The sequence below is a fragment of the Dermacentor silvarum genome, chromosome 2 (assembly GCF_013339745.2).
Source record: "Dermacentor silvarum isolate Dsil-2018 chromosome 2, BIME_Dsil_1.4, whole genome shotgun sequence".
In the NCBI taxonomy this organism is placed as follows: domain Eukaryota; kingdom Metazoa; phylum Arthropoda; class Arachnida; order Ixodida; family Ixodidae; genus Dermacentor; species Dermacentor silvarum.
Window position 1 is genome coordinate 223376212 of NC_051155.1, and position 23714 is coordinate 223399925.

The 23714-nt window shown below is 47.2% G+C and overlaps 2 protein-coding genes across 4 annotated transcripts in view; both read left to right on the top strand.

The window, feature by feature from the left end:
- The window catches only part of LOC119442727 (calpain-7), a 37492-nt gene extending 36089 nt beyond the window's left edge, over positions 1 to 1403 (top strand). For both annotated transcript variants that reach the window (XM_037707717.2, XM_037707716.2), the window contains exon 19: positions 937 to 1403. In XM_037707717.2, the coding sequence (XP_037563645.2) occupies positions 937 to 1081 (145 nt within the window). In that variant the 3' untranslated portion in view covers positions 1082 to 1403. The remainder of the gene's footprint in view (positions 1 to 936) is intronic.
- Positions 1404 to 7701: 6298 nt separating this feature from the next.
- Positions 7702 to 23714, top strand: part of LOC119442729 (uncharacterized) — a 106245-nt gene continuing 90232 nt past the window's right edge. Inside the window, exon 1 of one of the 2 annotated variants that reach the window (XM_037707719.2) lies at positions 7702 to 8046. The gene's annotated coding sequence lies outside the window, so the exon portion shown is untranslated. The remainder of the gene's footprint in view (positions 8047 to 23714) is intronic. The other variant, XM_049662343.1, reaches the window with a different exon arrangement.

Sequence of the window (23714 nt, forward strand, 5' to 3'; positions counted from 1 at the left end):
ACATAATTTGTGTATTGTAGCATTATTTTGCAGTACATTTTTCATGGTCATAGTACACCTCATTACTCATTGCCATGATCTTATGAACATGGAATGTTCGTAAGATCTTATTACATGTAGATCTTACGCATTTTGCAGCAACTAAATTTAGGCCCCTTTACAGCCACGTCTCATGTACTTCTCAAAAGTCATCACTCCACTACGAACTCACTAACACTGGCATGGCACTCTTTGGCCATACCTGGCCCTTGCGCCACTAAACTCCCACGATCATCATCGCATCACGACACAGTAAAAATTAAACTGAAACTAGCTGTACAAAAGGTATTACAGTAGACTTCCGTTATTTAGACTCCGGTTAATTCGATCCTGACCGAATGTTCCGACCGGCACCCATTCATTCCTATGGTCCCAAACTTCCATTATTTCGATCTTAAAATTGGCTTTCTCCGGATAATTCGAACTTGACCAGTCAGCTTCGCCACAATGCAACCGTGTTATATGGTGAAGCATATGCAATTTATTGCGGTCAAGCATACCAAGAATGGAACGGGGCCACTGTCACTGGACGTAGTACACATTTCTTGATTATACAGGTGCGCACGCACAGTCTCCAATCACAGTACGAACACCTAGATGCCTAATAAGCATAATGGCAGTCATTCATTGTTCAATTTTGTATCATATGTCATGGAGATGTGACAAATTCTAGTCACAATTGGTGAGGTGCTCCGATGAAGCCAACTAACACAGATAAGGAGTGCTGGAGAGTTTTTTTTTTTTTTCAAGGTTATCCCACATATCATTTTACAGATTACAGAAAATCGCCAATTTCCTTGTTAAAGGTTCCTGGCTGTGCACCTTACTGTGTTCTGTACAGGTTGTGATGAAGCTACACCTAATTCATGATTGTGCTTGATCATCTTTGTGTTTCAGATCTGGCTTCACAGTTCTTGAGCTGGAACGTGTGCCAGCCGGTGTGTACAATGTGATCCCGTCCACGTTCAAGCCATTCCAAGAAGGGCCTTTCTTCCTCACCATCTCAGCCACCTGTCCCCTCAAGATGTCACGCATACAGTAGCAGTTGTTCTGGCACGATGGTCATCATACCAGGTCATCACTAAATTCCTTGCCTGCGATCGGCAGGCTCATCAGACTTCTCATGCCAAGATCTTAACAGTGTACAAGATTTGGAACTCCTCTCGACACAGCCAACTCTACAGACCCATTGGTTGCAGAGCATAAGATAAAACAAAAGTTGTTCATCTCAGATTGCCAACCTCAGATTGCCCACTCCGGCAGAGCATGATTTTGATGGACAGGCGGGGATATTCAAAAGTAATTAAATTATCTCCTAGATAACTTCACAATGCGTAACACTGCTGGTGAAATAGTGTGTCTGCTTGTGGTGTTGTGACACCTGCTTGTGGTGTATTGAATGTCTCTGATCTTTGCAGTCACATTATTGTCAGGTGCTTTATTATGCCAGATGTCTGACGTGATGTCAACAGCCAGTAATGAGAAGAAAAGAGCTGTCATGCATGTCCATGTTGCTCGTGTGAAATGTTTATAGATTTCTTCACTTCTCTCCTTGCTTTCTTTTTTTCCCTTCCTGTGGAAATTAATGTTGTGCTGCAAGAAATCAAACATAAATTATAATTCTGCCACTCTTTAATCTTTATTAGATGGAAAGCATTAGTGTGTGGGGAGTTTTTGAACAACCTTCATTGGTGCTGCATTGTTCAAGCTAAATTGTCATTTGCCACATCCACATTGGTTATGGGCCTGTGACAGAGGAGCTGCTGAAGGCAGCTTTACGTATCGAATATGTTGTGGCTCTCACCAAGAGCTTCGTATGTAAACCAGCTGTTTATTGCTGGCCTTGTATAATATATGATGTTTATGAAACTCAGGGCATAGACTTCATCGGGATACTGCATTGGCTTGACATGTACTTGCCTGCAAAATGCCTTACTAGCCACTGTTCTAATCTTTCACATCGCATCCACTTCAAGGTTCACTTAGGTACATGATCCAAATTTTTTCTTTCAGTTTCATACAATATCATGTTAGTTTACGGTATGTGTTTGTATAATTAATGTTGGAAGTAGTGTGCCATAAGCTTGTGTCCTTGTGTGTATCAAATTGTGCTCATGGAGGTGCATTTCTTCTAGTACAGTCGCTGACCAATAATTTGGACTCGACACGGGCTGCCAAAATCTCCGATTAATTGGGATTTTGAAATACCGGATTCACAGAAAATAATTTATATTATTGCACAACTGGCCAAAAAAGGTGTGCCACGTCGGCGCCTATGAGCGACAGCTTTCTTGGCACAGTGGCAAGCATGCTGTCTTATCACAGTGCCAGGAACACTGTTGCCCGTCGATGCATTTGGTGCTAGACACGTGAAATATAGTGAATGTGAAAGTACCTACTTATCTGCGAAAGTGGTCGTCCGAGAATATGGCCAAAGTTTCTAAATGTGTTGCTGCACGCATACACTTGGCTTTGACCTAGACACTCCGTATCTTGACCATTGTCATGCTGTCGCTACAGATCGATGAAAGTACGCTCAATGCATGCAGCCGAATCTTCATCTCTTGGCAACATAACAAATGTCAACTGCGCTGTGATAGCTGAATGATGGTGGGTCTCTTCGCAACAGTCATTGTCCAGTGCTTCCATCGCCGCCCTCGTCGGGGCCGACATGAAAGGCCGAGTTGGCGCCACTTGAAGCTACTCAACAAAGTTGCCTGGGACCGTGTCGCTATTTAGCACGTAAATTAGTAACAAATGCTGGACGCACAGAACTTGCATGACAAATTGCAGATGCTACCTTTACAACTTATCGGCTTGGCTTGTCCTGAGACTTAGGCATGGTTGGCGACTACTGGATCGACTAGGTGAGGAGGTGCCAGCGACGTGGCTGATGGCCATGTTGGTGACTTATCAAAACCGAAATGTAGATATTTCTGCTCAACTCGGTAGCCAAATTAGAACAAGTCGTGCATTAGGAGTTCAAATTATTGCTGTCAGGTGTTCGAAATTTCGGTTATTCTTATACAGTATAGACCACTTATAACGTAACCGCTTATAGTGCAGGACCGGATATAGTGCGGTCTTTTCAGACTCCCAGTTATTTTTCCCATAGCACTCTATGTATACACGTATCGCTTATAGTGCAGTTGCGGGAAATTAAATACCGGTTACAGTGCGGCTGCCTGGGAGTACGGAAGTCAGCTGAGACAGCGAACGCTCCCCTCAAACGGGCGCCCCAAGGAGTGCTCGAGGAAGAAAGAGAGACGAAGTGGAGTAAGGGCACGTGGTGCGAACGAACAGCCAGTGAGGCTGAAACCAGAATCTTGAGTGCGAGTCTTGAAATATCACGCGAGGGCCACGAAACTGCCAAGGCCGGCCAACGCTCCCGCTTCACTGATAATGGCAGTAAACGAAACTTCAGCAAGCGAGCGAGCAAGCGGCGCCGGCACGGCACGGTGAAGGGCGCACGCAGAGACCGTGGAATGTGAGGGAGGAGGGCGGTAGAGAAGCGGATTTCGCCTCGCCAACTCCGCCGCTTCGGTGGCTCTCCTCGCCCTCCCTCGTACCTCCCTCACTTTCGACTGTCGCCATGTGTGCCCGCCGCCGTGCAGGCGCCGCCGCTACAGCCGGCCCGGCAGCCGCTCCCCGAAGTTTCGTTTTCTGCCGTTATCGGGAAGCGGGCGTTGGCCGGCCTGGGACAGCGCCGCTGCTTCCCTCTGCGCCGTAGTCCGCAGCGTGCAAGGTCAACGCGTGATTAGAAAGAGGAAACATAAAGGAGAAAGAAGGGTTCACTGCCATTTTCTATGCGTGGCTGAGACGTCGGTACATACACGCATGTTCCGGCGCAACGCAGAATCGGCGACCTTGCCATTTGAGAGAGGGTGAAATTTCCGCTGCGTTTTTTTTTTTGTCTTTCTTTTTCTTGTTTTGTTTGCATGCGACATTGAGGGGTCTCTCCTAAGCTTTTACTCTATGGTGGTGCCGGCACAATGCCGGTCGGAGGCGCCGCCGCGTGATTTGGTTCAAATTAAACGAGATTCGACTGTAAATTGAATGCAAACTTTCTAGCCGCATTCCTCGACTGTCGCATATGCGTGGCGGCTCAGTGGACATGTTTTGCATATGTGCGGGCCTTGAAAATTGTTGCTTTGGTTATAGTGCGGTACCGCTTATAGTGCGGATATTCGCGACTCCGGCGACTTACGTTATAAGCGGTCTACACTGTACATTACGTCTATGGGGTCCGTGGCGGTGCCGCGAAGCTGTTCGAATAATCGTGCATGTCCGAAATAATGGTTGGTGACTATAGTCAAGTGTTTGTTTTTCTGACCTGCTTAGCACACTACCTGTATGCTTTTACCTCTCTGTGTTTTCTGCAATTTGCGTGAAAAATAACAGGAGTCTCAAATGCGAACATCAATGCTACATGTTTCAGTACGTTTGGTTTAGTATTGTACTTACAAAAAGATAACAATATCCACAAACAGCAATTCCTGTCTCTGCAAGCAGTTCTGTGTATGTATTTCAGATTTGTTGTTACATCCGATGGTTTCTTGTGACCTTATGTTGTGTTTCAGTTGCCCATAGGAGATTGCCACAAGATGACAGAATGTTACCTTGCCATGGTACCTGTGTTACCTTGCATTGGCTTTCAAAGTTTTCCAATATCTATTATCAAGAAATTTGCTTCTTGATCCTCACCTTGTTTCTGCACTTTTATTAAAGAATATTTTAGTTTTTGATTGTGACAGTTTTGTTAAGCAGCCAACATCTGTCAATGGCTTTTGAGAGTCCTGCTTCACATTTTAAATACTAAGCAAGTGAAATGTGTGTGCTGTGTTTTTCTTTTAAAATTCAGATTGTATTTAAGAGCCAAGCTTTTAAAGGTACGTTCGATTCGCCTGCACCGCCTGAACCAGTTCACGAGGTGCTGCATCCTGCCATTCGTTTCAGCGGTGCAGCAATGGCACCTGCTGAACCACACCGTTCGTTTCAAAAGGTGCAGGAAAGGTGCAGGGCTGGTTCATGATTTTGCTGCACCCACTCCACTGTCGGTGCCGGTTTGGTGCAGGCGTATAGGTACGCGGCAGCAGCGCAGCAGACAACACAGCACACGGGCGCGAGCGCCGTTAAAACCCCGCTTATGCACGTCTGGTGTATCTACGCAAGTGTGGTGTGTATTTACGCCCCAGAATTCGATCATATCTGCAGTTCAGGACCTCTCAAACTTACGCACTCCGTGCACATTAGTCGGACATAACATAACGCCTGCACCGCGTTTGCACCTTGGCATTCGTTTCGAGTGTCGCGCTGTGCCTGCACCACAGAAATCGAGCTGCGCAATTTCTAAACTTCTCGTGAACCGCCGTGAACTGGTTCATAGTGGTGCAGGCGAATCGAACGGACATTACGTGTGCACCTGTACGTGCATTCTTGCACAAATCTGTACATATATATTTTTATGGCAGGTTATGAAATAGAAATGATAAAGAAAAAAAAATGAATGTCATGTTTATTTTTAAAGATGTAAAATGTTTATTTGCTGTACGCTATGCAGATATAATGTATTCGTAATGCTCAATTTGGGGACTGTTTATTATTAAGCTGGACTTGTTTTTCTGGTGTTTATAACATATGCAAAGAAAACTGTGGTTATAAGGAAGTGATATTAAGTTATTATTGAGAGTTTGCTTTTGGCACCAGTTGGCAGGCTTGCATTGATTGATAAGAACAATTGTTAAAGCTATAGAAATATTGACGTATGACAAATCATGTTGAGCTCATATATTTGTTTTGTTGAACAATAAACATGAAATTCCACCACCTGTGTGCATATTGTCCTGTTAACACACTAACTTAAAGAAAGCTATTTGTTGTTGCAGATAAAGCTTGTGCCTATATTCACTGTTGTATTTTTCAAGGGGCTGTACTGTTATGATTCCAAATTTAAAGACATATTGGCTATGTGCAGCTGTGAAATACGCACATATTTATTCCCATGAGTCATTTAAAGTTATATTTAGCATTAATTGTTTATCCTACCATTCAAACATTTTTATGTCCTCTATGTTGAAAACTTCCATTTGTAGAGTTTCAAAGGTACACTCATTGAACAATGCATGTGTGAAGTCCAGCAGTGCAATTTTAGTAAAGGCCGTATATTATTTTGCATTTGATACTGTAGTTTTCATATCCTCATTTGAAAAACTGCAGCTGTTAGGTGCTTTCAAGCAGAAACAACTACGATTCTATGCCCTGTAGAGTGTCTGTGCACGATTAAACGCATGGAAACTGTGCTTGCCAACCTCAGGCAATACAGTAAAATGAAGTTAGTCTAAAAATTATGGGTATGATTTTTCCATTTCTTTTCGACGTTTTTTAAGCTGCCTGCTTGTGTGGCTCCCCTGCCATTGCTTATGCTTCTAGGCATGAAAATGTAATAAAAAGTTCACATCTACCTCTACGTACCACGCAGCTACAACGAAGCTTGTGCATTTTTTTCTGAGTGAAAAAAAAAATTGGTGGATCAGTGATGTACTAATTGAATTGTATGACAGCCTGTTCCATGCTGCTAGCAGTTGATGTATGACTGATTTTTAGATATATGAGTTGATAACCTGTCAGACGTAAACTAATTGTAATAATACAGATAGATTAGTGCGGCCAATTTCATCAGTTTTGCCTCGGCTGCATTTTGGCATACTAAAAATTCAGGCCTTTTGCTCTTAGTTCTGAAGCACTGCAGGATGCCCCCCCCCCCCCTGCACTAGGTGCAGGGGGGGGGGGGGGGGGGCGGACCGCCCCGTGTGCAGCGCTCAGGAAGGGTGCAGTTGGGCTGTGAAAAGGAAAAAAAGGGGTGTGGTGAAATGGCATAAAGAAGCGAAAAGGCATTGGGTGCCTTTTGCTAAGTGGAATAATGACACCATGCGCCGACTACAGAAAAAAAAAAAAGAATGCAAATTGGTAGGAGCGTGCTTTAGCAAAACATAATGATTTAGGGTGCCTTAGAAAGTGGAGTTCAAATATTCGTTAGAGACGTCGCCATTGAGAGGTGCATAATATGTTTCGTAGATACACCCCCGTAGCGCTCGTTGCGACTGCTGTATGAATGGCCGGTGGACTCCATGCTGCTAGCAGTTGATGTATCGCTGAATTTTAGAGATATGAGCTGACAACCTGTCAAATACAACTTTGCTGCACTTCAGGAAACTAAAGATTCAGGACCTTCGCTCCTAGTTCTGGAACGCTTCAGGCTTCGCGCTAAGCTTAAATGAGGCACATAACATGCTTGATTATGTCTGACATGCTTTTGATTCTTGTTTTCGGTCTAAAGCTAACGAAGATGACAACGTAGCAAAAGAATTTAGCGCCACTAACGTTTGGTCAGCGCCTCCTCTGGTTTGGTATACATAAATAAAGTAGACGTACGCAATAATACAGATGGCCTGAAGCACATTTGAGGGCGACACTTGACATTCAAGTTACGGTATTACAGAAGTCTACGACATATTATAACTGTCTGCATGGACAAATATCTTGCTATTTATCCTTGAAGCAGAATGATGGGGCACGCTTATAGTATCTCTAGTGGTGGGAAGAGCGCTAAACAAGAGTGTACAGCAACGCCACATCGCGTCGACTCAGCGCGGCTTCTTATTGATTGGACATCCTCGGCAGTTGTCGTCTGGTAACGGCGACGGCGTTGTGGGCGTGTGTGTACGAGTGCTAGCGCTGGCGCGTAGCACTCCTGAGTGGTGTTGATTTCTACTCCCGCAATTTCCCCATACCTCGCGTAGAATTTATCAGCGAAAATTTCATCAGTCTACATTGCTTGTGCTCACAACAACTCCTGTGTGTGCCAAAGGGACGTGAGAACTCCTGCATTTACCCTTACTTGTGCAATGATCGAGGCTCAAGCGGCTCAAGGTTGACTGCATCAAGCATCAGACAACATCGAAGAAGTGCAGAGAAGCTCGCCGAAGTGCCAAACGATGCACAAGTGAGGTGAGGACCGTTTCGTGTGTCTCCGGGAGCACCGGTCTGATCAGCTGAGACGGAACAACTTATCCGTTAATTCAGTTTCGAGCTATAGGCTGCCAGCTGAGTGCTACTGTTGTTTTCTAAATAGATCAGCGCACACGCAGTTGGAGCGATGATTTGATTTCAAGCGATGCGGATGTCCCGGTGCAGTATTGATGCGGTATGTTTGGGCAGTGACGTTTTGTTTTGGTTCGATCGGACGCAGCCTCTAACGCTCGAGCAACTATTTCTGACGAAATGAATAATTGTGTGTGTGTGTGTGTGTGTGTGTGTGTGTGTGTGAGAGAGAGAGAGAGAGAGAGAACAGCTTTATTTAAAAATAGACCGAATTATATAACTTGCCGGCGTTATGTTTATTCCGTGCCTATTGCTTATTTTGATCATTTTCAAATGGATGCACGCGTACGTTGTCGCAGCTGTATACTTAATTATAACAATTCGGTCAACGTTTACCATTGGTTGCGATAGTCGATCCGATATTGCTCCGGGTGAAAAGTGGGTCATGTGCTCTGCGCACTGCTCATTTACAGCGCGGCGCCTGCTGCTTTGCTGTTTCGTCGTTCAACCACGGAACATCGCGCCTTTCCACTTTCAGATCGCAGGACGAAACCTGCAACTTAATTCCAACCGTCAAAATATATGTAGCTAATGCGACACTGCTGCCGTGCGCGCTAGCCAGGCAGTGACGACCCGACCGTCTGCGGGAGCCATCCTCCGCTGGCCCCCCGCATGTACTACGTGCCACTCAGTGCTGTTCTATCGTGATGCGGAAGTGGTATAAACTGACCCGTCTTGAGGCCGGTCTCTTGGTTTTCACTCGTCCCACGTCTCGCCTACAAAGGTCAACGTGAAACGGCGTATGGTCCAGCGATCGAACTCGGCAAACGTTGGGATGCGGGCGCTATAGCTGAGGAGATATAATGACACATCTGTGTTTCTGGAGAGGAAAGCAAAGTCCACGAAAAAGATTAAAAACAGGGTACACGAATGGCAGTATAGATGCAGCTGATGGACCATGCAGATGACGGACATTTTCAGATTCCACAAATCAATTTTCAGTGCGTAAACTGAAACACGGCGGTTCGTATCAACCCGCCGCGGCGGCTCACGGCGTTCACGAGCTTGACGGTTCGATTCCCGTTCATGGAGGCCGCATTCCGATGCCGTGCTGATTGGGTTTACGTTAAGAAACCCTAGGGGGTCAAAATTAATCCGGAGCCCTCCTCCACGGCGTCCTTCACAACCCATCACCGTGCACTTTCGGGCCGTTGAACCTGGCCCGTAATTTAATGTAAACAGTTCATATCCGTGCCAGCCGTTCTGTCTGTGTCAGACGAGATGCTGTGAAAGACCTTAGCATAAAAGCACCACCGCTTTAGAGCTTTAAAGAGGAGAGAAAGAGGAAGCACCAGGATTCTCTCGTTGTCTGGTCATGCAACCAGGGACAGAGTAAAACACATACTTGCCCGAGAATAAGTTATTTTAAGGTGCAGTGAACGTTATTTCCATACTAATTCTGAAATCGCAGCTGCAGGGTGCTGTAATTCGGTGTTACCGGCAGTGCTGGACAGTATCGAAGATGCATGTATCTTAATTAGATACTCTCTGGGTATTTTGTATCTGCATCTTGATACGTCTGGCAAGACGTGTATCAGTATTTCAGTGGCAGTATCAGAAGTGGCCGTGGGCCAACCGGCCCAAGTTAGCATTCTTTTGCAGAAAAAGTCGGCGACGTTCTCCTGGGAGCACGATTTCTAATGCGGAAGTGGGCGGAGAGTAATAATTGGAGGAGGAAGGAAAGTGTATTGGGGTAGAGAGAGAAAGGGAGACAGAGTATATATAGATGAAACGTAGAGAAATTGACCAGAGGTGTAGAGGCATGGTGGCATATGGGGGCCCTCAACTCTATGGCACGTCCCCGTTTGTGATAGACCAAGGATCGGGTGGCAGAGAGACAGAAGAAGAGGCGCTATTTACTTCTGCCTTTTAGGGAGCGCTGCTCAGCACCTTTGGGATTGGGCAAAATACAATTGGATTATACTTTCTTTAAGCGGGAGGAAAAATGCACAAAGAAGAGACAATTACTTCGTCAATACTTCTTCGCCTTTGTGTCTTCCGATTTACTGTTTTTCGCATTAAAACCTTGCCTATCCCTCCTCTTGCATATATATGCGTGCCAAAGTTTCCGAGGGAACAACTATTGTGGCGGTTGCGACACACAATAGCTCTCCGCCACGGACGGTCAGGAGGCAGACAGACAGACGCCGCCGCCAACTATAGCAATGTAGTACATGTAGCTTTATGCTACCGCCTTTGCACAAGACGTAAATAAAAAGTAAGGACAAAGGGCAGTCAGACTTGACGTACTTCTTGTAATGGGAGCAACGTTGCGAAACTGGAGCAGTGCTTTCAATTGGAGCCGAATGCTGGCAGCGCCGAACACCCGCATATATATATATATTTTTCCCGAAGGACCCTGGCTGCGTTTATGCCGCGTATTGCGGCTCCGAAGAGACGACTGAGCACCCATTGTTCTGCTGTCCCCGATTTGACGTGTGCCAAGACGATCGCTTTCCAATGTACCGGATGACCGGGCAACCGATCGCCGGTTAAGAAGACACTGGAACAGTAGCTCTGCCTCGGGGCTGACAAAGTTGCTAGTATGTTCCTTGAGATCGGCAGGCCTGTGCGAGCCCGTTCGCGCCGAGTCTTTTTCTTATCTTCGTTTTTTTTTTTTTCTCTCTCTTGCCCGGCTAAGCCGAAGTGCTTACATTGGCACTTCTCTCTTGCGCTAGAAGCGCAGGAATGCTGGAGTCGAGGGTGGCACGCACGCGCACGCACGCGCACGCGCACGCACGCACGCGCGCGCACACACACACACACACACACACACACACACACACACACACACACACACGCACGCACGCACGCACGCACGCACGCACGCACGCACGCACGCACGCACGCGCACGCGCACGCACACGCACGCACGCACGCGCACGCGCACGCACACGCACACGCACACACACACACACACACACACACACACACACACACACACACACACACACACACACACACGTGTATATATATGTTAACTATAACAACGACGAACGACGGCACAATGACGGCATGACGTACTGGCCTCAAAAACTCCTGTGGTGATAAGCCGCCCCTCCTCACTTGGAATGGGATCCCGGGTAGGTGTCTCACGATTTCGAGCTGAGTAGGCAATGGAATCGCCAACCACAAGGATTATAGCAGAGCAGCCTTACTCACGCATGCCGGGTGTTTAAGTTAACACTTTCAAAAATTTTTAAAGGCTGCCTGTGGCAGAAAGCACAGTTCTAGTTCATGAGCTGGTCTACTCGAAAAGGCGGACATTACTTGCACAAAAACTTGAAATGCATAATCGACTAATTAACAATCGTTAATTACGTTTTTAACTCATTACTTTATGGCCCATATTGAAATTTACAAATTCTAGCCATGGAGTTTGCAAGGCGGATCCACTCGGAACGAATTCTCAGGATGAGACGAGTTTCGAGATATATTGATTCCCGAACTTTGCGGAGAAATGCATTTGCATTCCAGTTCCTTAACACAACGTCGTTTTATGCATTCAAGCACAAAACTAACTGAAACGCCAATGCATTTCTACGCAAAGTTCGGGAATTTAAATCTCGAGACTGGTGTCACCCTGAGAATTCGTTCCAAGTGGGAACTCCACAGCTAGAATTTATAATTTGCATTATGGGCTATAAGGTAATTAGTTAAAAACTTAATGAGTGAATTTTTGTTATTAGTCGATTATGCATTTAATTTTTTTGTGCAGGTAATGTCCGCCTCTTCGAGTAGACCAGCTGATGAGCTAGGATTGTGCTATCTGCCACAGGCAGCCTTTAAAAATTTTTGAAAGTGTTCGCTGAAACACCCTTCATATACCTACCTAGCCAGATACTCGCGACCCTGCTATCCCGCTGCCTATCTCCTGTGCAGTGCGAAGATTTCAGAGCTAGAGCTTGCACAATAAGGACGCTTTTAATCGGTCACTCAATCATTGCCAGGGAAACAGGGTTATTATATCTGCAAACAGACTCTTGAGTGCACTCTGTGAAACTTATGTTCAATACTTACGTTTGGTATACGTGAATATTTGTTCACGTGCAACATACCTATAGCAGCTATAGTTGTGCGAGCGAGCGCAACTGCGTCGTTTCTCTCGCTTTGTCTGGTCTTGGCGCACCCCTGCTCGTATACATTCGGAGGCCGGCCGCAGCATCGTAAAAATCTCGCGGTGCGGCCGCTCGCTGCCTTAATTAGCGGAGAGTCTCATTTGGGAAGACGAGAGCTAGACCGCCGTCCGGACGAACGACTTCGTCCTCCCCATTACTGTTTCCGCCGTCTCTCGCACGCATTGCACGGTGTCTTTCTCTCTCTCGCCGTTATTGTTATTGTTGCTTTTGACAAAGCGGTATTCGAATGACTGTACGGATGCTTGTTCCCAAGGAAAAGCTCCAGGGTGAAATTCCTACTCATTCCGGGGGAAAAAAGAAGAAAAAACAAACAAAGGAAAGAGAAACAACGATAATAAGGAAAGATACTACGCCCCTGCAGTGGCGTCGTCGGAAGCGAAGGAGGGTCGGGTTCAGTGCGGTTGCCCTCCCCTCTCTCTCCCTCGCCCAACGTTTCAAGGTAACTGCCACTGCAGATATCGAGCGAGAAAGTTCAGTGGTGGGGCAAATGGTTCCTCCTCGCCTGCAGTTCTTTGCAACCAGCGCCTCCTCCCTCTCCCAGCCATCTCCGATGGCTCTGACAACTCGTCGTTGTACTGGATGGGGTCCACTATTTACTATTTTTCCTCCCTGTTATTCACCTGCTCGAAGTACAAGCGGAAGGCCAGAACAAAACCGCGCGGTCAAATGAGGGTCGGCAAATCCGACGAAATGGGTTCGACCTCCCGCGTCCCAATCAACGCGACTACCCAATCAACCTGTATCGACTCTGCGGGCGTTCCAGGCGTGCCCCGGAAGAAAGCCGAGCCGTTGAGCTCGTTAGGGCGTCTTTCGCTCATCGGCAGCCCGGGCAGTAGCCACTTGGAAGGCGCATCCGCGAAGCGAGACGTGATTGGCATTTGACCGGTGGCTCGCCTGCCCGTCGTAGTCGACCCTCTTGCGCGGCTGTTAGTCTAATTGCGGGAAAACGAGCGTCAGTCTCTATATTGGATTGCGTTGCAGCTTTCGGCGCCCGGTAATGCTGCCGTTAGGATGGATGAATATATTAATTGAATGGCTCAGCGGAATTAGTGCAAACTTGTCGCCGTGAACTGGTCGGCGATCTGTGTCAGAATTCCTACTTGGTGGGGACGACCTTCGCGTCTTTAAGTGTACGGCTGCCTCCAGAAGTCTTTTGTTGTTTCATAATGCATAAGCTATTTATTTTCCCGCCGGAACCAATGCGCTTTCTTATTTATTTCGCCTCCGTCTTTTGTTGGATCGTCGATATCCTGGCACGGTCCAGTGTTTCAGTGTACATGCCATGTCTCCGGTGCTGCATCCAACTTATTCAAACCTGTATACTCTGATTTACAATAACGTGGTACTGTTGTAGGAAGCTGCGAGACATGCTATAGCGCTTCAGACTGCTCTTGAAACTTTGTTCTAGACAGACGACTTTGTGGCATGTGTGGCGCGGTGCATTCCTGTGATCACGCGGCTGATTGGTGGACGCCATCTGCAGGTTCCACTCGAATGTCCCATCATTGAAACAATGAATGACTGGCCGTCTCCTATCCTTTATCCTTGGCCCAGAGTCACGTGGACCAATTTAGGCTGTGGTGCACAGTGTCTCCATGAGATGACCAGCTTTGTAAATTCAGTAGCATCGGCATTTCGGCGGAACGATGTGGGTTGGCGTTGCCGTGGAGGCAGGGTGGTATCGGAGTCGGAGGAAGATGCCGGCGAGAGATTCATCGTCTGCTGAGTGGCTGAGAAATATTTCCGCGAGTACACGCACCTAAACCGTGTTTGCGATGCTGACGTACTCTTGCGATCTTAATGAAGCCTGAGAGTGATCGCTGGAGGAAAGCGGCACGTCGTTCGGAGGACACGAGGCAAGCAAAAGTGCAATCGCTGACCGATAACTGCAGCGGCCAGAAGTAAGCTGGGCTAATCTAGGAGATTGTACAATCAAAGCATGCGCTGGTCCCGGGGGCAGCATAATCAAAGATGGTGGCTGTATAGTGGGCCGACCCTGATACCAGAGCACGGCATGCGTCCTCGCGAGGGTTTTAATGTGGTTTGCAACGCGAGCTGACAATGGAGGCAGTACAACGACACAGCAACTACACGCCTCTTATAGCATTAACCAATATAATTCATCAATAAGTGTCCCCACCAGCATATCTCGCCAGGTTCTTTTATTCTTCCTTCTTTGTCCTTCCCCGCAGTGATGTCTTGTCACTCGGCCGTGACCGAAGAACTAGTTCAGATCACCATGCACAGATTACGACCTCTGCCTGTGGAGCGACGACTGGTCTCTGGAGCGCTGAAATCCGACGTCGCTGCCATATATGGGTAAAGCGAGATGTACTCAGATGCCTCGGGTGGAAGTGCGTCCAGTATATCAGACGCGCGTGGCTGCTGGTATCGCGCCGGTTCCCTCGGGAGAGAGCCGCGCGGCAAAGCGCGCCGACAGAGTGCCCCGATGATTGCTGGCCGGCGCGGTCGGCGGAGGCCCATCAACAGCTGACGAGGGGTGTGCGCCCGCGGGCCCTATTTGCGCGACCGCCCCCCTTGATGCGAGATGCACTCCCCACGTAGGCGGCGACGGAATGCCGGTCACGTACGTTCTGCGTCGCGTCATCTCCCTCGCAGCCCAATCTTTCTCGCGCGGAGCTTCTATTGCTGAAGGGGCGCGCGTGAATGGGACATCTTCATTGCCGGGATTCTTTGTTACGCGCAACACCCTCGCGAATGCTAAGAGCGCCGTCGATCCCCTTCCACATATGTATAGCATAGTCCCTTTGCTTCTTAAGCTCAGAGGCATCGCCATTCGTTCGCAGCGTTTCGTTAGGTCTGTGGCACGCGGTGATAGAGAGCAGCGCACCCACCTCTCTGCGCGGAAGCTCAGCAACACGCGGACACGCGCCACGACTTAGAAGTTCCCGCTGTTTACAGACGCCATAACATATAGTGTACTCGTGGCGATGACTCACTGGTTGCTGCTGAGTACCAAGCACCCCCCTCCCTCTCTATGCACCTGCCCCCTCCCCACGGCGTCCCTCGTAACGCGCTGTGCAACGTAGGGATGTGAAATCCCATAATTAAAAAAAATTGTTACGAATAGATGCGAACTCGCATCTTCGTCGACGAGAACTCTATAAATCCGATGCCGCAAACGTCTTGTCGAGAAGGGGGTCTTCACTGCGTGGATTGGTTACTGGTGGCGAAGCGCGCTTTTAGGAGCCAAGCCACTGCTGCTCATCTCATCCTCAACTCATCTTTACAAGATTATATCTCGTTATCAGACGACGTTCATCACCAAAATGTTTATTCTCGACAGCCAGCAGCACAATGTCAACAAAAGTTGTCGTTCTTTGTAAAATATTAGTGTAACATATTGGCACTGGCACAGGGAGCATTCGCGTCCGTGACAGCCACATGGAGCGTGTTCGTGATATAGCTTCTGCCTCTTATATAGTCTTGATATTTTGTATACAACGCTTCGTTTTATGCGATTCGACGTAGTAAGTGAAATCTGGCGCATTCATTACAGCGTCGGCACTCTGCACCGCGCGGCGCGAAATAAGCGCTCTGACGCTGACGCTGGAAATACGACGGAAATGCGTCTCGTGCTATTGGCAATCACACAGCTAGAAGGTTCCTCGACGTCCAAAAAGTTGTGCGGCTTTCCACGCTGCATGACCATTTCAGTTTGAATTCAAACATCAGATCATTCGAGTATCCAGACAGTCAAATTTAAGTGCTAGAACGAGCAGCGGAAATTGAGACACCTGTTTCCTGTGCCTGTGGCTTTAAAAAAAGAAAAAAAAATCGATGTTCCATTGACCCGGCACCTATGCGTACTCCAGCTGACTGGGCAAATTCAATGCGGTGTAGAACCGCTCAGTCAGCCCAGAAGAGTTGTAGCAGCGCTCAGGCGGCTTTCATTGGAAAAACAAATCTATATATAAGGTCTGTTAAATCCATCGATGTAGTATGCCTATGGACAGTGTACTACAGCCAGGTCGTACACTGTACTACAGGACAGTGTACGACCATGTCACTTCATAAGTACACCGTCTGTGAAAGTATGTGCAGTCGCACATGTAGCCAACTATTGTATGCAGGATGCCTATAATCGGTGGGGGCAGGATGTTTACAACTGTAGGTCTCGTGGAATCCTGTCCTGTTGGCGTATTTGCTGAGCGCCCCCCTTTTCTTATTTTGTTTTTTAATTTGATAAGGGAACGGTAGATGGATGACTGGTTTCTTTTTTTTTTTTGTCTGCCTTTTCTTCATACATTCTTTTTTCGTCCTTCCTTTTCAACATTTTTTCCCTTCTTTTCATCTTTCGCTGTAATCATCTGAAGCATCACGCCAGGCATCTGGCTATAGGTAAACCTCTACAGCTCCCATTAAAGTCTCTCTCTCTCTCTCGATTTGCATATAGATTATAGATCGCAAGGAGGCAAAGCATGGTCTATAAGTATGTCTGTAGACTGATCCACTCTATTTGACTGCCGCCAGAACGGTCGCTATAGCGACTCCTCAACGCGGAAACCCGGCCGCGCATTGCGGGCAGGTACGGCTTCTCCGTTAACAGCCGCCGCTTACAGTATAGTTGCAGCTTGCCGTTTGTATCCTGCTCCTCTTCTCCGCATGATGATGGTCGTCCGGCGCCCCGAGCCAGCCAGGCTGCGCCAGCCAGCGGTGGCCTCGGAGGCCAGACGGTTGCCAAGGCAACTGCGGCGACCCCGAAACCCCGTCGCTGACCTTTACGGAAACAGTTCGATGCTCCGATTGGCTGCGCCGCCGGCTGCCCCTGTTCACGACAAGGCCGCGCTCTTCATCGACGATCCCGCCGCTCCCGATTGTGATACGCGCATACGCGCTGTCGACCGGTAGTGGGAAGAGTTCCTTGAAAGGTTCCTTTTTTTGTGTGTGTGTGCCGGCTATATGAGCTGCTCCTTGATTCTTTGCTTTTTGCACACACGTTTTACACGCCCGAGTTGTCGCCGTCTTGCTCGTAGACTTTTGCGTGAAGTCCTTTTCAGCGATAGATGCTACGCACTGTTAAAGAAGAAAAAGAAAATATCCTGTATAAGTATGGCACTTGGGTATGCTAAAGTTGCTGTCATGACGGTATTTGTACCACAGTACTGCAAAACACTTTCCCTAATTGCTTAGCTAGATCGATTTCACGATACCACCGCTTCCACAGAAGATGTCGATCATAGAAGTAGTCCTTAGCGGACTGAACTGGGGTTCGAAACGAGTAGTTCTCTCTTAACTTTCACCTTCATATTCCTGCCCTCGCACGTTTGCTCGAATTTTGTGCTTAATCGCGCACAGTTGGCGCTTATAAACATTCGAAAAATATTTGAAAAATACTTGTATTTGTGAATAGTGACTGTTTGATTCGAAGATCGAAACAGATAGCGCAATATTTGATTTGCTATTCCAATTTTTTGAATATTCTTACACCCATAGTTGTTTTTAACACTTTATCATCCACGAGGGAAAATATCACTCAAGTTCACATGAGTCACCGTAGTTATCGCCGTCGCCATCAGGCCAGCTGTCGCGCTGTTCTTGGGCGGCACTTTATAGTACTCCCTTGAGTGGACCTTTGCGTTCTGTTTCGTTCTATTTCTGACTGGCAATAACTAAAGTCTATATGGACTTTTCGGAGATGCAGTGGAACAGCGTTGCCTGGGCGTCGTGCACTGTCCGAAATCGCTATAATATTTTCCGTCGGAACGTCGTCTGAAGCAAACGCCTGTACTAATCAGCTTTGAGCGAATCGTTTGTGTTAGTTCACGTCGCCTCGTGTGTCACGTCTGGTGCAGCGGGCTGGGCTATCGCTCCAGGCAGATTTCTGCAGCTTTAATTAAAAAAAGGTCCCTCTCCTTTCGGATTTCCGCCACTGTCCATTTGTCTTTAGATTACCTTAGCGCGTTATAGCTGAGCTGCTGCGCGCGGACTTCCATATTTTTTCATCAGCCTTTTTTTTGTCACATATTTCTTGCTTATAATTTCACGATTTCGCTTACAAATATCTTAATCAATGAAAATGTCTCTGTGCTCACCAAATACATCGACGTTGCGCAGTCGCGTGGCAGTATGTCCCAGATATAAAGCAGGCCGTAATCTGTAAAGTGTCCGAATCACTGTTCCTACTAAGCCTAGAAGGGGCGCATAAAGGGTAGTGGCTAAAGCCGAAGCGTCCCCTGCTCACTAATGCGATTTGTGGCGCTGTTCTCTTTGTTGTACCTTAAAAAATAAGAAAGAAAAAGGTAAGACGTTCGGCAAAATAAGGAAAAGAGCTTGGTGGCGCAACCCACCGCCCCGTTTCAAAGGGGACGCCTATAACAACCGTCCATCCATACATCCAATTACGCACAAGCGGCTCCGCTGAGTTTATTATCACAAAGCGAAGCTTTCTTCGGCGAGCCCTCTTGGACTTTGCTGACCGTGTTTGCTGAGTGCTGCTGGGTTTCTTGCCGAATATTTCATGCACAGGACAGCGCTACCACGTCTACTACCCTTACAGGTGTCCCGGTTGCTGGCCTTGTTTTCTACGGAACTACGCAGTGATAAAAGAAATGATACCCAAACATCATCATCGCAACAAATATACGTCATCAAGAGCACATTTCCTTTAATAAAGCAAGCTTTTCTATGCCCAACTTTCCTAGGGTTTGGGGTTTAGCGCATGTGCTTGGTCGATCTTTCGCCGAGTAAAGGGCACTTCACTGTTGCACCGACTCCGGGATCGGCCCGATCTAGGTCGGTGCGCCGACTCTGGATACACAGCGTTTTAGCAAAGGGGTCCAATCGCGGAGGCACTTTAATGTGCGGTCACGGGATGGGGAGATCTCCGAGGCTTTACATCTTCACTGACAGGCCGTATACTGCTGAATCTCGTTGATAAGATTCTGCATAATACGTTCTTTTTCTTATATATCATTATTTTCGGATGATACGTTTTATTCTCCCGTTCCCGTGAAGATCGTATTAACGTGACTCCACTGTAATCGCTGTGGCGCAAGGCGCCGTGCAGAATATAATCATCCGCATGTCATTATTTCATTCATTCTCAGATTCCAACGTGCGAGTTGGACCTGCATAATTTTTTGTGATTTTAATTTTACTTTATTTTTGTCAATCATTAAAGCGTATTGAAACACCTGCGAACCGGAATGTATAGGCGTCCACTGCAGAGAGCCAAAGTATTGGGGCTGGTTCAGAGCTAAATCTTCCTTTTTGAAAAATAAATAAATAAATAAATAAATAAATAAATAAATAAATAAATAAATAAATAAATAAATAAATAAATAAATAAATAAATAAATAAATAAATAAATAAATAAATAAATAAATAAATAAATAAATAAATAAATAAATAAATAAATAAATAAATAAATAAATAAATAAATTTCAGTAATCCTCAGTATGGGCTACCTGGCTCGCAACAGAGGAACGCAGTTCCAAGACTAAGCTCGATACTGCGAAATTTGAGTCCTGTCGTGCTTAGCCGCCTCATCATCCGGCAGTCGCCGTGTGAAATCCCGTTCTATCGCTGACGTGCACAGCAGGAATGACAGCTTGGCGATGATAGCAGCTTATGTGGCGCGACGCACTGCCGGGACCTGTCACCGTTCTCGATGAGGATCTCTGTGTTGACATGTGTTTGACAGTACAATGGTGGTGTTGACCGTAAATGCGGTGGGAGAAACAAAATGCTTTCTCGCAGCTGCGCAGCTCAGATCGTGTTACCGCGCCGGTGTTAATGGATCCCCAGTGTCCTTTAAACGGATTTCCTGCATGCAATTTTCTTTCTTTTTTTTTTGCGTTGTGGAACACTGTCTAACGCATGTGATGGTCACACACCTACGTACATATCTTGATACGTATATACTTTAAGGAGACGGGGGCTGACGTGAAGGGCTGGATGAGATCTTGTGCACCGCGCTCCCAAACCTCCCTAAATGAATTGACCGGCGGGAAGGAAAAGGCGCCTTGTTTGGAAGCAGAACGAAGGCCAAGCTTTCTCATTTAAATTTAGCACTCAAACCGGGGGAGGACATCTCGTGTAATAAAGGAGGTTGCGGATTTGCGGCGTCTTCGTAAACACGATATTTTCTTTTGTCTTTGTTGTTCTTGCAGGGAATCGCCACAAAAGTAACTTAACTAACTTCTCATTAATGTTAGAACAACGCGCATACTTCTTTCTACCGTATGTATGGATCGACAGCTTGCCTTCGACGACGAAGTCCAGCGTGGGTCGCAGCAGGAAGGTCGCGCGCACTGTCGGTCACGGCGTGCCCACCTACGTTTTTTTTTTTTTTTCCACGTCCTGTTATGGAAAGTGTCCTGTTCTACTGTCTACGTAGTTGTCGTTTGTGCATGATGTGGACGAGTATGATCATCGAGCTCGCAATAAGACCATGCGTTTATACATTAGCTTCCTGTGGTCTCGATCTCACGTTCATTGACTGCGGGTGCGGAAACGATTGCCTGAATCTTCCTTTCTCCTGTTTCCATTCGCACTCGTCACTAACTCGAACCCTGTGTCAATATATGGTTTTGGACCGTGTAAGGAGAGAGTGAGTTTTTTTTTGTCATTTTATCAGCAGTTTATCATCACTTTATTTCCATACATTGTTGCAGAACGTTGCGGAGGTTTATTATGATTAAAAGGCTTTGAGGTCGGCCTGAATCGAAATTCTAACCAGCAGTGTATTCAAGCAAGAGAAAAGGGGCTTGGGAGTGAATTAAGGAGAAAAGGAAGTCTGGGCTATGACATTATGCGTCTAAACACGAGATAAAAAGAGAAATGAGATGGAAAACGCAGGGAGGTTAACCGGAAGAGAAGCTTCTGGTTTGCCACCCTAAAAGGGTAAGGGGGGGGGGGGGGATGTAGAAATTATTCCTATAGTGCATTAGTCCATCAGCGCAGCTTCGGGACGTTAGAACCACGTCAATTGAGCACCTTATTATCCCGGCTCGAATGGCAATAGCAACTGAAGTGTTAATTAAAAGAACAGACAAGAGAGAGAGAGAGAAAGAAACGTGGCGCCTCAAAACTCGCAAAATTCGCACAATCGCTGCGGTATTCCTTGCGAGGCAGGAGAGAAACGCCAAGTGCTGCATTATACTGGACATTTCGGAGAATTAGCTCCGCCTGAAAGGCGGGTGAAGCTCAATAACCACAGCACCTAAGCACCGTTTCCGTTATTTAGGGTAAAGAGCGCCGCTTACCTATAAGGAAGTCAAAGGTCCCCATATGCATCTGAGCGACTGTATAACGCGATATCATTGGCAGGACTCGCACCTTTCGCTGTACACTATACCTCCGGGATCTGACCGTGCTACAACCACATTAAATCGCGTGCGAAGACACACAAATCGTGCGCTGGTGTCAGCATTGGCCCACACACCCTGTCGATTACACTTCATTCGTGATGGGACCGCTTTATTGTGCGTCGACGCCGACAACGAAGGGTCGGTGAGTGCCCTGCATAATGCCGTCGCATTAAATGTTGGGCTTCGCGCACCATGGACGCAAGTGAGAGAGTGAAGTGGAAGCGCTGGATACTGGCGCCTGCATTCTCATATGTATAGGACTCGTGACAGTGTTGGCGCAATATGTGTGCGGGCCATGCTTATGCAGCGGGTGGGGAGCAACGCGGCGAAGCGCTGCCGATCAATTTCTGCCACCTTCCCGTATTGTCGGCGCACTGCGGGTTGTGTGTGCCGGCGGGCGTGTGTAGGGGCGCGTTGAGACACCGTAATTGAATTCAAGGTGCGCGTATATAGTGCATATAGCAAACGTTGCTTTCTCTCGCGCGTCCCAACGCACTCGTCGTCTCCGGCAGCCGCGTCTATGCGGATGATACGCTTTGAGTAGAGGCGGGGAAAGGGTTTATAAAAAGCATAAACCGAAACATAAAATAAAAGTAAAGTAAAAAGCTAACTTTACTGATTCATATCTGGCTCTGAAAGCATTTGCTGCGACAGCGGCAGGCTTCCCTAGCGTACACTGTCATCTTCTCAAGAATCACTTTTCGATGCGTAGAACGTCGTTTTCGTCCGATATACGGTATTGCTATTACCTGCTGTGGCCTCCGAAATGCGTACGCTGACGTATATACGCCGCCACTCTCAGAGTCTGCATGTCGCGTAATACCCCGCACGAATTGTCAAGCGCGAAAATATCTCTATAACTCAGTCAGTTGGTTATCTCGTCCACCTCAGTGTACCACATCCCACCACACGCCATTGGGAGGCAGTACTGTCCAGGTCTGACTGGACAGGTCGACAGGCCAACTTAGGGCAGCTAAGGGCAAAATTTTGTGACGGGCAAAGTTTGGTTGCCCTTCAGCTTGCGCTTCAAGCTTTGCCCTGGCGAATGGCAAAGTTTTGTTTTGATTTGCCATATGGCAAGGGTGAAGCTGATGATGGTTAAATGGCCTGGCAATGACGACAGCGCAACGGAAAAACCAACTGAACTGCCGGACGGACACAGCACACACAGATTTGAGCTTTTGACTCTATATATTACATGATACGTCGCATATGACATACGAAAGAAGGTTCTGGCAACAGCGTTTGGTCCTGTACGTATTTAATGGAAGATTTTGCAGCTCTCCGTCGCCCTTTGTGTTGACTCGGTGCACTCCCCATAGCAAAAATTCATTTGCTGTTTGATTGATGCATCAATCTGCGTTTGTCCCCTTCGGCTCTCCTCCTGTGTTTTCTGCGCCAATTCAATATCGTCCAGTTGGTACCGACTCGCCGAGCCTTTCGGCTCTGTCTTCTGGTTCCTTATATAGGCCGACTCGAAAGGTGCCAGCTCACGTTGGCGTTTCCTGTAGTCCCTCGTAGCCACTGAACCCTCAAGTGCCCCGTACACCGAGATTAGGGCATCGCATGCCGATTCTTTTCTGCCTCAGTGTCCTTTGTTGTTCGGCTAGAACTGCTCTTCTTCGACGCTGCGTAGCGATGGATCGTGCCACGAGTTATTTCTTCCATTCTCTGACAGTTACTTGGGAAGCGTGAGTTTGCCGACTTCGGAGGCAGTGCGCGGATATACCTGCCACGCTTTCGTCAAGGCATCATGTCTCACTACATGGATGTCGCCAGTAAATCTGGAGGACTCTCCCGTCGTATCTGTTGCTGGTTCTTGCAGAGAACGCGTGACCAGCCTATACTGGTGTTGCTGTTCTATAAGAACCGATAAAAAAAAAAAACTATATAGCAAGTGATACGGTTTCCCGATTTACGCACTCATCAAAGCGCTCGTGCGTTGACATGACGTTTTGTACACGGTAGTTAATTCGTTTATAATCACGCAGTCCGATGTTGTGAAGAGATAAAAAAGTAAGCTGGGTGCGATGGTTGTGT